This window comes from Mus caroli, chromosome 9, assembly GCF_900094665.2.
Source record: "Mus caroli chromosome 9, CAROLI_EIJ_v1.1, whole genome shotgun sequence".
NCBI lineage: Eukaryota > Metazoa > Chordata > Mammalia > Rodentia > Muridae > Mus > Mus caroli.
Window position 1 is genome coordinate 101,751,264 of NC_034578.1, and position 13,177 is coordinate 101,764,440.

General features: G+C 55.5%; 1 protein-coding gene across 1 annotated transcript; it reads left to right on the forward strand.

The window, feature by feature from the left end:
• Positions 1-4,367: 4,367 nt before the first annotated feature.
• Dusp7 (dual specificity phosphatase 7) lies at positions 4,368-11,105 on the forward strand. The gene is made up of 3 exons (XM_021172595.2): positions 4,368-4,971; positions 6,362-6,796; positions 9,328-11,105. Exons 1-3 carry the CDS (start codon positions 4,452-4,454, stop codon positions 9,633-9,635), a joined length of 1,263 nt encoding a protein of 420 aa, XP_021028254.1. The 5' UTR covers positions 4,368-4,451; the 3' UTR covers positions 9,636-11,105.
• Positions 11,106-13,177: the final 2,072 nt, after the last annotated feature.

Sequence of the window (13,177 nt, forward strand, 5' to 3'; positions counted from 1 at the left end):
ATATGTAAGTACACTGTAGCTGTCTTCAGACGCACCAGAAGAGGGCATCAGATCTCATTAGAGATGGTTGTGAGCCACCATGTGGTTGGTGGGATTTGAACTCAGGACCTTCAGAAGAGCAGTCAGTGTTCTTACCTACTGAGCCATCTAGCCAGCCTCAGGACCAACTTTTCACAGATCATTCCTGACCTACTTGTTTGGGCATTATCTCCCCAGGTAAGTGACCCACTGAGGGCTGAGCAAACTGCCCGGGGCTTGGGGCAAGCAAAATGAGCGAGTTTCGCGGGCAGCATGGGGAGCCTCACGGGGCACTGGATGGCTGAGCCAGCGGCAGGCAGCAGGACTCACCGACTGCACTGTCCTCACTGCCCTAGCACTGCTCATTTCCCATACGTGATGGTAGACAGGGCTGCTCACAAGCCAACCCTCTTAGCTGGAATCACAGTATACACCATAGGCCCAGCAGTCAGGAGGCTGAAACAGGGATTGTAATTTGAAGCCAGTCTGGGCTACAACCCAGACTACAAAAGAGAGGTCTTGTCAAAAAAAAAAAAAAAAAAAAAAAAAAAGCCACAAACAAGAAACAAAGGTTGCAGAAAGAAGGAGAATAGGAATTCAACCTAAACACATCTAGCTTCTTCAGAGGACAAGAAAGTGACCCCTCCCTACAGGCTCAAAACATGATGGTCCATCTTGAAGAAATCTGCAAGCACCAGAGGAAGTCTGTTTCAAAGATGCTTAAACTGACACAGCCATGGGGTCACCGAGCCACACTGGGGGAGGAGGAGGTACACCCCAATTCACATCTGTTCTTGGGGATCTGCAACTCCTCCTAGAACACAACAAAAGGCAGGAAACGGCCCCGCAGCACAGCCAGGCTTGTCCTCCTCCGTCATTCGGGATTGAATGTGCACACCCAGGGAAGGCAGCTGCAAACGTGCCTTGTGGGTTCCAGGTAATTAGGGATGAGACAGGGACAGAGGAAGTGGAGGACCACAGATGCCACTGGGCATCCAGACTGAAGAAGTCTGTAGGGGTGTTGCCTGGTAGCTGTGATGGAACGCAGACCGGATGGGGACAAGGGTCCTGCAAGCTCACAGCAGCGAATCTGGACAGGGACACCTAAGCTGAGATCAGAGAGTAGACAAAGGCTAGGGGGGGAAAAAAAAGTGAGTTTTTGTAGTTGACAGTTGTTGTGTAACAGTTTCCTCTGGGATTGAAATACTCCATCCTTCAGGGAAGCTACTTAAACAGGAAGGTAAACAACTCAAAATAGCTTCAGGAAGTCCCTGACACCGACCAGATTCACTAGGCCCCTCCCCATCAGACTAAGCAAGAAAAGCTGAGAGTCCCTCTAGGAAGACCAGAGCCCAGAGCCCAGAGGCAAAGAAGACCAAAACAGCTGCCTGGAAGCAGCATAAACTACCCCAGCTACCTGGAAGAGGTCTAGAACCACTGAGTCACTTGGAAAGGACTCTCTCCGACCTGTTGAGTTGCCCGTAGGCTGTGCAGTGTGCTCCAAGTTCCCAGCTTTTGTGAACTGTCACCCTCGCTGGAGTGGGCTTTGGTGATACAGCGGTCTCTGAGTCATTTCTGCTCCTGTAAGTGACCACAATAAAACTCATACTTCACCAAGGTGAACTTTGGAGGTATCCATACTTTGGTCTGGAGTAGGCTTCCTAGCTGGGGCGAGCCAGATGTGTTTGCTGAGATCTCCTCAAGAATTCTTGTCACAACGGTGCAAAGGCCTGGAGGTGTGGACGAGGCTCTGCCTGCAAAGAGCTAAAGTAAATCCACCCTACAAACCACCTGGGGGCTCTGCTTATCCTGGGGGGTACAGACCTGTGAGGGAAGCCTTTGTCTGTTCTTCCTTTCCGTCAGGGACACCTTGGTAGGCTAGGCACTTCTCTGAGATGCAGGAGGGACTAGAGAGAATGAGGTACCAGGTCTCCAGCAAAACAAACAAACATCTGTTCCAAGGGCCTTCTCCCAGTCCCTTGGAGGGAGGCTCGTGGATTCTGGGTGTCCACTCAGAAGCAAGGTTTTGGGACTTCCCTCCAGCCTGGGTGGGTGGAGGCCCTGATCCTGCCAGCATCTCTCACAGGCTGCCTTTGCTGTTCTTTGTCTCCATAGTCAACCCCTCCCCCATATGGTCTCCCTCATCCAAACTCTGATGCTTTTTCCATACTTACTCAGTACACCCCTCCCCAACTGGGGGCCCTCTCCAGTTTCCAGCATCCTGCAGGTGTGTGTCCCTTTGAGGGACTCCAGAGGGGAGAAAGCCAGCCAGTGAGAGAGATATCATGGCTAACGTAAGGAATGGCAGGCTCTCTAGCCTTTCTCTAGGGCATGGGGTGGAACTATGGGTGCACCCAAAAGATGTCTTCTTTCAGTGGAGCCATCACTGGGCAGAACCTAGCCAGTTCTCCCCACCTTCCATTCAGAGACCCTCAGAAGCAAACACATCTGCACACAATGGGACCCAGCCTTGCCTGAGGGCAGCAGGAGACTCTTGTTAATGTGACTCTGGCTTGCCCCTGGGGGGGTGGGGGGATGTCATCATCATATGTAATCCTAGTTCTGTGGGATCCTACTGTCTCTTCTGGCCTCTGTGATCCATGGACATTCACATAGAGAAAACACTTCAATCTTTTTTAAAAACTTAAAAGAAGCCGAGAGGTGATGGTGCACACCTTTAATCCTAACACTTGGGAGGCAGGGGCACCCAGGCCAGCCTAGGCTACAGAGAGAATTCCAGGACAGCCAAGAGTACACAGGAAACCCGGTCACCACTGCTTAGTGCTTAGCAGAACTGAGACCAAGAAAGGAGGCTGGTACTTAGGATATACCACACATCACCAAGTGGCAGGACAGATTGGGACTTAACACTTGGCCTCTGGAAGCTGTCTACAAGCTGTGTGTCCAGGACAGTACTCACAAAAGGGTCAGCTCTTTATACCTACAACCCCTCCTGACAAGACCCTCCCTGGCTGCCTTACTGTGGCCTTTCTCTAAGCGAATGTAGAAGAGGGCTCCTGCGGCTGAGAAAAAAAAAGGGAGGGGGGAGAGAACATTTAATTAGGAGATGGAGATTGAAACTGTAGCCCAACCGGACATCCCTGACACCGCAATCCCGGGTTAGGGTCAAGTTGGCTCAGAGATGACTAGCCCGGGACCGAGTGAGGGACTAAGCCTCAAGTTGGGATCCCCTGCCTGTTAAGAGAATGCACTCGAGCCTTGGGAGGAACAGCTCCCACCAAGGAAAGACCGCCTTGGTCTGGTCAAAACTGTGCGGTAGGTCCTGTCGCTTTGTTTGAGCCCTACCTGCAGAACCATTTACCTCCTTAGCCCCACCCGTCTGAGAGCCCGAACACCACGCTGGACGAGGCCCCGCCCACTTCCAGCTGGGTGGACCCGCCGAGGGACCCGCCTCCTTTCTCCGCAGCCTCTTTCAGCGGCGATTGACTATCTGCCGAGCGCGTGCCCGCCTACCGCGAAACTTGATTGGTGCCTGGAGAGAGAGGTAGGTGAAGGGAAGCTGATTATGGAGCGCTCCCTCCCTCCTACCCGCCCCAATAGGAAAGTCACGTGGCGCTTCACTCCGGGCCAGTCACCACCGCACTTGTAAAAGCTTTCTTAAAGAGCTCGCGTTCCCTTACCCAGGGATGGCCCTTTCAGAATTCCTCCACTTCTGCCTGCGATTTGCGAGAGCGGTCCTTGAACCACCCCCCACCACCACCCCTCGAGTCACCTATTCCCTCATCAGACCCTCCAACTCAGGTCTGGAACCTATGGCCATCAAGGGTTGGGATGATGGCAGTCATCTGAAACTAAGACCGCCTAACACAGAGCACGACACGTAGTAGGAATTCAGTTTCCATTTGTTGAATGAACGCTATCAGAGAATGAATGAGGATAACAGACAAGAGGAGGGAAGACTGGCTCTGGGTGACCGCCCCCCGCCCCCAATCCTGAAGAAATTCTGCTTCTGTAAATGTTAGGTGGGGTCCCCAGTGCAACCTTTCTGCAGGGCACAGATGTAGGCGCTCAGCCAGAGGAGATCTGCGAGGCCGCCTTGGCTCGCCCCTGGGCAGGTGGTAGCCAGGCTAGGCGGGACCGCAGGAGCCGGCCGAGGGCGCTCCCGCGCCGCTTGCGGGGGAGGGGCTGCGGAGGCGCGGTGCCTTTAAGCCCGGGCGCCGGCCTCACGGCCCCGCCTCCCGGAGGACGCCCGGGCGCGCGGCCGGCGGAGCCGCGGTTTAATTGGGGCTGTCAGGCCGCGGCACGCGCGGAGGGCCGGCCGGGCGGGACTGAGGCCGGAGGCTGAGAGGCCGGGGCGGCGGGCGCGCGGCTCGGCGGGAGGCGGGCGCCCGGAGACGCGGCTGGGGCCAGCGCGGCCGGGGCGCCGTCCCAGGGCTGGGTTGCCCGGCCCCGGCCCCGGCCCCGGGATCCCCATGAAAAACCAGCTCCGCGGGCCCCCAGTGCGGGCGCACATGTCGACTTCGGGGGCGGCGGCGGCGGCTGGGGGCACTCGGGCGGGGTCGGAGCCCGGTGCGGGATCTGGGTCCGGCGCAGGCATCGGAGCGGGAGCAACGACGGGAGCGGGGGCCATGCCCTGCAAGAGCGCCGAGTGGCTGCAGGAGGAGCTGGAGGCGCGCGGTGGCGCGTCCCTGCTGCTGCTGGATTGCCGGCCGCACGAGCTCTTCGAATCGTCGCACATTGAGACGGCCATCAACCTGGCCATCCCGGGTCTCATGCTGCGCCGCCTGCGCAAAGGCAACCTGCCCATCCGCTCCATCATTCCCAACCATGCCGACAAGGAGCGCTTCGCCACGCGCTGCAAGGCGGCCACCGTGCTGCTCTACGACGAGGCCACGGCGGAGTGGCAGCCCGAGCCCGGCGCCCCCGCCTCAGTTCTCGGCCTGCTCCTGCAGAAGCTGCGAGACGACGGCTGCCAGGCCTACTACCTCCAAGGTGAGGACAGAACCTAGACCCCAGGCGGCATTGGGGCTGCGCCTCTGCTCCCTGGCGCCCTGGCTGCAGGCTGTTTCCTTTCCACTCGCTTGGCCAGGCCGGGCGCCACGTCGCCCCTGGTCCGAATCCGCCCTTCTGGGAGCCATCCCCTAAGGTGTGGATTTAGCCAGGCACAGGGAACCCGATCTGTGTTCTCTTTCTCGGCACCGTTCAGTGGCTGAAACAAACTTTCCCATTCCTATTTAATTTTTTTTTCTCTGTGGATGGGTAGACAACAGCGCACAGGCTCCAGCTGAGCTCGGAGGAAGGGAGAGATCGGTACTGGAACCCAGAAAAGGAGCAGGGCCCACAGGCTAGCCTGGAATTTATGTCATTAGGAAGATAGGATCGGGAAGGTACCTTTTTCAGAATCACCCACCCTCCTGGGCACGGGCCCGTTTATGATGGTTTCTCTGGGATCCCAGTATGGCCCCTATCAATCAGAATCACGGCTTGGAGGCACTTCTGCAGATGTGTGGGCAGTGGCCCAGGTGTGAGTGTGTGTGTGTTGGGGGGTGGGGAGTGGACCTCAGTTCGCTGCCCCTGAGTTTATGGAAGGGGGAGACAGGCAGCCTGCCAGCCAGGGGGTGAGGGGAGCTATTGGCTGCAGCCGGTGTTTCCAATTAACATTCCAAAATGGCCTCTTGCTGGCAGCAGACAGGCTGGGAGGGGAGGGGAGTCCTGCGGCACCCTCGGGTGCCGCAGGGCCATGTCTAGCTGCATGGTGCTCCTTGTCTCTCCTGTCCTTGTATAGCCCCCGTGGCCCCTCTCTTTGAGTCACATGCAGTGTGTCGGGTGCTTGTCCAGGGAAGGTGAATCGCTAGTACCCGGTTCCCCTCTTGCTGGGGAAAGGGACTTCACACCACCCTCCCCAAGTGTGGTTGCTTGGGCTCTGCCTCTGACTGGCCCATAGGTGTTCTGGCTCCTCTCTCTTTGGAATAGGGGTTTGCTGACCTACAGGTGCTGGCCTGCGATGGGTTTGTTGGCCTTTCTTTGCCCATTGGCCACGACTGAGCAAGCACTCAGGTGTGTTGATGTATGTGGGAGGTATGGAAGAGAAAGGAGCTGGTACCTGACCTCAGGTGCTCTACATCAAGCCATGGGGCCAGTATACTTTAACGGTTACAGAACCCGCTCAAAGCCTCAGTTCCCTTAACTGTGAAGTGGTGATTGTTTAGATGGCCAGAATTGTTTAGATGGAGTGAGTCCGTGTGTGATGTATTAGGCATGGTCACATTGTCCTTTGACGTGGACATGTTGTGTGAGTCCTGACCGTTAATAGTCTTTTGTGGCCCATTTGGACTCACCAGACGCCCCCCACCCACCACCCCCAATCTTGCCCTGACCACAGGTGGTTTCAACAAGTTCCAGACGGAATACTCCGAGCATTGTGAGACTAATGTGGACAGCTCGTCCTCACCGAGTGGCTCGCCACCCACCTCCGTGCTGGGCCTGGGGGGCCTGCGCATCAGCTCTGACTGCTCAGACGGCGAGTCGGACCGAGAGCTGCCCAGCAGTGCCACTGAGTCGGATGGCAGCCCTGTACCATCCAGCCAGCCGGCCTTTCCGGTCCAGATCCTGCCCTACCTCTACCTCGGCTGTGCCAAGGACTCCACCAACCTGGATGTACTTGGCAAATACGGCATCAAATACATCCTCAACGTCACACCCAACCTGCCCAACGCCTTTGAGCATGGTGGTGAGTTCACGTACAAGCAAATCCCCATCTCTGACCACTGGAGCCAGAACCTCTCTCAGTTCTTCCCCGAGGCCATCAGCTTCATTGGTAGGTGTCTTTGTCTGGGCAGAGGGGGTGGGTGGGTGGGCGAGGCAAGGTGTGTGAGGGACGCTGGGTGTCGCCCCTGCCCAACTGGGTACCTCTGGGCCTGTCGAGACCTGTGTGTGCACTGCATGTGCCGGCATGTGCCCGTGGGTGTACCCGTGCTTGCTGTGACTCACGGAGTCCCTCGGGCACCTCTACCTGTTAGGACCTGAGCAGTCCCCTGAATCCTGGATTCCCCCCAGCTCTCAGTACCTATTGGACTCTGTGGTCCAACCTGTGTTTTTCTGGCTTTGCTGTAGTTTCAGGCGTAGCAAGCTGAAACATCACAGCTCACAGACTCCCACGGGTCTCAGTAGCTCTGCATCACGCCTCGGCACATGTGTCTCTGCAGCATGGGGCTGTCACGACGCCTCTTTTGGCTTTATTATGCTTCTGAGAGGGCTAGGAGGTAGCCCAGGGAACCAGACTGTCCCTAACCTGACACAGTGCTCTGGACAGGGGGTGCCCTCCAGTGTCTCTGTGGGATCCAGGTACTCTTAGCTGCCTCATAGAGAAGGTGGAGGCAGCTTGAGGAAGGTCTCTGTCCCCGACCTCAGCTGACTCAGGCTCCTCCTCCTGCTTCCTCCTTGGCCAGCTGGCCTGGAGGTCATCCTTTCTGGCCTCAGGTCTTAACCAGGCAGCCAGGAAAGGGCACAGGCTCAGGATAAACAGAAACCTTGTGCTCTCCGAGCCTGAGCAGCCTCCAGTGTCGGGCTGAGGGGGGACCTGGGCAGTGTTTTCCAGATTGATGGCCACAGTGTCCAGCTGAGGGCGTTTAGTGTCAGCTGGGCTGGGCTAACTTTAACAACAGGAAGTGGGAGGCTTCCCCCGCCTCATCCGCTTACTGGGAACCAAAACTAGGTGCCCGGGCTGGGAGGAAGGAAGGAAGCTGAGGTCTGGGGGAGGGACTGCCTAGAGCTTCCAAGCCTGCCCCAGGGGACAGAGCCAAGCAATCTGGAGGTGCAGCCTCAGCATTTGGGCTCCCACAAAAAGGGAAGGCGCAGAGAGAAGGACCCCAGGTTGCTCGGGACTAAAGCCAGGCTTGTGGATGGTTTTATTCTTAAAAGCTCCCCTCCATTTCTGGTGAGACCCAAGGAAAGAGTCTCCTGCAGGAAGGGAAGGTACCCGGATATGATGATAAGTGAATCAGGCCCCCCACCCCCTCACTTGGACTCCCCGAGACAGGCCTGAGCCACACTTCAAAAGCTCTGTGGGTCATCTGGGAGTGACCCTATCATGTCACTCTGAGGGCTTTTCCCTCACCCCTTTCCCAAATTTCAAAGTCAGACCACTTGACTCCTTACAGAGCCACATCTGCCACCTGTCCTGCCCCTATCACCAGGAGCCATCCGCCAGACTGCCAGTCCTTCTCTTTGCTTAGGAGGTCTGCTAGATGAACAGAGATGATGAGGGGAGCCTGGCCAGGCCAGAGACAGTAAAGAATAACCGGTAACTGTCCTACAGGAGAGCATCAGTTGTCAGCTGTGTGCCTGGCACAGGAGGCTTGGAGGCAGGGATCGTAAGGAGCCTGGGGCTGTCACTTGTTAGTTAGCTCATGCCCCTAGCAGCTGTGGTACAGAAAGAAGCTACTGCTGGAGGGTCTAGGGGAGAAGAGCTGGGTGGCACTGTTCAGTAGCTCAGTATTTGCAGAATTCATGCTATGTCTCAGACAGAGGTGTCCTTGGTGGCCCTGGAAAAGCCTAGAAGGGTGTAGGGAGGAAAGGGACTGCCCGTGGTAGGAGATGCTATTCTCATCTCTGGGTCTTCAGGAGCTAGAGTTAAGACCTAGGAGACCAAGAGGGTAGAATAGAACATGGCCACGCTGGGCCCAGCTGCCCACTTTGCACAGGCGCTTACCCCAAACCCTCATCCTAGAATGTGCTGAGAATCCCTGAGGGAGCAGGTGCGGAGTGGAAGGACACTCTGTGTGCCCTTGTCGCTTCATTTCTACATCCGTTTTCACTTTGACACGATGGGCTGCCTGGCTGTGGTGTCATCAGGAGGATGTGGGTGACACCCTGTGTACCACTTGTGGCCATGTGGGACGAGAAGTGATCCCAGGGGTGACAGTAATTTGTGCTTGGTGAACCCCCTTGCCTCAGGTCCCTACAAAAGCACTGACAAATACCTGGGCAGTAGTAGGGGACACCTTTCACTCCAGCAGTCCAGCAGGCAGAGGCGGGCGGATCTCTTGAGTTTGAGACCAACCTGGTCTACAGAGTGAGTTCTGAGATAGCCATAGCTACACAGAGAAACCCTGTCTCTTAAATTGGGCTGTGTAACAGAGGATGCTGAGGCCCCACTGGTGGCCAGGGTGATCAGCATAGTATTATTGTCCTCTCACACCCTATCCACGATGGGCTTTATCAGGCCCTTAAAGCACCTTCCTGTGCCAGCCAACCCTCCTCTGTGCCTCTGCCCTTCTGTGTGACGCCCATCTGTCCTAGGGATTTCTTGGAGATGGCTCTACTCTGACCTGTGACCCTGTGTTTCAGATGAAGCCCGCTCCAAGAAGTGTGGTGTCTTGGTGCACTGCCTAGCAGGCATCAGCCGTTCAGTGACAGTTACTGTAGCCTACCTGATGCAGAAGATGAACCTGTCCCTTAACGATGCCTATGACTTCGTCAAGAGGAAAAAGTCTAACATCTCGCCCAACTTCAACTTCATGGGGCAGCTGCTGGACTTTGAGCGGACGCTGGGACTCAGCAGCCCATGTGACAACCACGCACCCAGTGAGCAGCTCTACTTCTCCACACCCACCAACCATAACCTGTTCCCAATCAACACGCTCGAGTCCACGTGAGGCCTGGGGCACTGATGGGCGCAGCACCAGGGTCTCCCAGCCCTTCACGGGGCCTGGTGGGGGCCCTAGCCTGCTGCCCCTCTGGCCTGAAGAACCCACAGATGTCACCTGTGTCCAGAGAACCAGGCTGAGCAGTGGCTGAGTTCCCATGCCATCCTGTGCAGGGTCCTGTGGCAGCACTTGCCAGATGGCCTCAGCTTTCCAGACATGTTGCTAAGCGAGCGTTGGCCTCAGCTTTCAGACTTGCGGCTTGGGGGCCAGCGGGGCCTTGCCTCTGCCCCAGGACATCCATTCGGCTGATAGCCCAGCCATTCTGGCTATTTTTAAAGACATATCCACAGACCTGAGGTTGCTACTTTTGGCAGGTAAATCCGAGCTCGCTGGAGCAGAGTTCAAGCTCTTCTCGGTTTTTCTTTTCTCTTCTTCCTTTTTCTTTCTTTCTTTCTTTCCTTTTTTTTTTTTTTTTTTTAACAAAAAGTGTTTTTTTTCAGGCTAAATGCAACAATGGATTGTATAAACCGATATTTCACCCCCTTTCTTAGAGAGAGAGAGAGAGAGTGTTCTCAGTTTCTTGTTTTAAAAAGCAAACCATGGATGTATTTTGTTTTCAATGGAAAAGACAAACCCCATGTTCTTGACCAAATGCATTTTGCACGTGTGTGAAGTCTGATTTCCCAGCAGGCCATTCTGGAAGGGTGGGTTGTCGCTCTCTGGGCATCAGGACCCTGGTTCTACCATCTCCTACATGTGATCCAGCCCACCTCAGTGCCACCTTCGCACAGTCCCATCACTAGGAGCTGCGCCTGGTGGGCACTGGTGGTCTTTGTGTTGTCTGCCCTCCTACCAACCTTCTGAGAGTCCTGCAGACCTCCCTGCCAAGTCCTACTGGAGGTGGTGCTGCAGGGGAGTGGCAAGCAGTAGCATTAGCCATCTGGGCTCCGCCCCTGAGAGGGCTGCGCCCTGGCCCTTTCATAAACTGCCCACCACTTCTGTCCTCATCTCTGTCTCTGAACTGGGAATAGAGGCCCACAGTGCCTGTGTAAAGCCTTCCCAGTCCCTTAGCTTTGCTGTAGACTCCAACAAAGTTCACCCCCAGCCCCCTTGTCCAGGTGCACACCTGCCCTGGCCCATGTTGCCCGTGCCTTTTACCTGCAGGCAACCTACACCTATTGCGGCCCAAGAGCTGGGGCAGGTGGGGCAAGGACTGGCTAGTGGAGGGTGAGAGGCCCCCATCCCAGGATCCATAGCACAAAGCCACGGGCTCCATAATAGTCCTCCGGTTTCATCGCTTCTTAGCCTTGCTTCTCCCTGGGCACCATGAGGAACAGGAAGTGCTGGGGTCCTGATGGGACGCACACCCACAGGGGGCAGTGACTGAGGCCACATCTTACCTCACAGGGCTGTTTTTCAGGGATTCTTTAGGGAAGCAGTTTAAAATCTTGCCACAGTTGAGAAATTGGCAAAAAAAACAAACAAACAAACCAAAAACAGAAAACAAAACTTCCATTCTGTACATGGTATGTTTCTCTCTCTCTCTCTCTCTCTCTCTCTCTCTCTCTCTCTCTCTCTCTCTCTCTCTCTCCCTCTCCCCCTCCCTCCCTCCCTCCCTCCCTCCCCCTNTCCCTCCCTCCCCCTTCTCATTTTTAAAAAGAAAACCCAGAAACATAGATCAGAGTGTAAATGAGGGTATACCAGAGGGTGGCCAGTTTTGCTTTAAGATCTTATGAAGGAAAGTTTGTGACCCTACATACATATATATATATATATAGACACACACACACATACACACACATATATATCCCGAGCCAGCAACGGGACTTTGTTTATATTGCAAATAAATATTATTTTTTCTTTAAATGGAGTCCTGGTGTTCAATAAGGGCCTGGGAAGGCGAGGCAGGAACAGTGTTGTCTGTTTCTGTGAGAGTGGGCTGCCTCTTTCCTAGCGTCGGCCAGGAAGTGCTCAGATACAGGAGGTGGCAGCAAGGGCTCCTGGATGAAAGTGAATCCACACTGGGGCAGGGACGCACACCTCTAGTCCTAGCACACAGGCAGAGGCAGGTCTCTGCGGCTGAGGCCAGCCTGCTCTACAGATCGGGCTCCAGCACAGCCAGGGCTACCCAGAAAAACCCTGTTTTGAAAAATACAAAGTAGACCCAAGCTCACCGAGACATTGACCACCTCTTGGGTTTGGCATGGTGAGCACCTGTTTTTTCTGCAGAGGGCATGGGCATGCTGGGGGCAGGTGGAAGCAGTGTGCTTGGGCCTCCAGTGGGCACTACTCTAACAGGCTAGAGCTGCAAACAAAAAAGTGGCTCTGGGGGGTGGAGAGATGGCTCAGCGGGTGGGAACACTGACTGTTCTTCCTAGAGGTCCTGAGTTCAAATCCCAGCACCCACATGGTGGCTCACAACCATCTGTAGTGGAATCTGATGCCCTTTTCTGGTGTCTGAAGATAGTAACAGTGTGCTCACATATATAAAATATAAATATTTTTGGTTTTTTTTTTTTTGGTTTTTCAAGACAGGGTTTCTCTGTAGCCCTGGCTGTCCTGGAACTCACTTTGTAGACAAGGCTGTCCTCGAACTCAGAAATCTGCCTGCCTCTGCCTCCCAAGTGCTGGGATTAAAGGCGTGCACCACCACGCCCTGCAAAAAAAAAAAAAATTTTTTTTAAAAGTGGATCCAGAGAGGAGGGACCACAGCGGGGAACAGCTCCCCTGTTGGACTGCTTCAGAAAGCTTCATCTCCTTTGCCTCTGCCTGCATCAGGTGGACTCAGGTGCAAGGTGGGTAAGCAGGCCCAGCCTCTCCCAGGCCTTGGGCCTCTGTCATCCTGCCTCTTCTCTGACACTGTCTCCTTGGTGCCCCTCTGTCACAGAGCACCAGAACAGTCACCACCCTCACAGCTTGACTTAGGACAGAGGGACCAGGCTCTGCCACCGGCCAGCGGCTCAGTGCTGGGACTGGCAGCCTGAATTCAGTGCTCAGGACTCCCGAGTAAAGGACCTCCCGTCCCTGTAGGCCGAGGGCCAGGGAAGTGGGGTTCTCGCAATGCTGTCAAAGAGGCGGTTGCTACTTTTACTGTCAGGGTTCCTCAGGGCCTTGGTCCTTCTGTGCCAGGGGCAGGCAGGGGTGGGTGTCTGAGAAGGCAGAGACTGCCCCTTTGTTCCCTCTCAGTGCCCTTGCCTGGGGCTAGGGAAGCCCGCGGGCGCCTGGCTGGGGGCTGGGCCCTTAACAGGCAGAGTAAGTGCCTGGCAGTGCCAGTTCGCCCAAGGACATTATGGGGGTGGGAACAGCAGTGACTTCCTGAGCAGACTCCTCAAGCTGAGGACTGAGGGCTTGAGAGTGCATGAAGAGGGCCAACCCCACCCTTGCCAACCATGAAATCTTAGACCCAGTGGTCTGTCTCGGACCCACAGTACCCTCATTCTTTGGCAATTCTGCCCTCATGTGCTGCTTGCTAAGGCTGGGGGGCAGTGGTCCAGATTATGGCTGAAACCATGCCTGGTCTGAAACCTTTGGCCAGGCCATGCAGCTCTAGC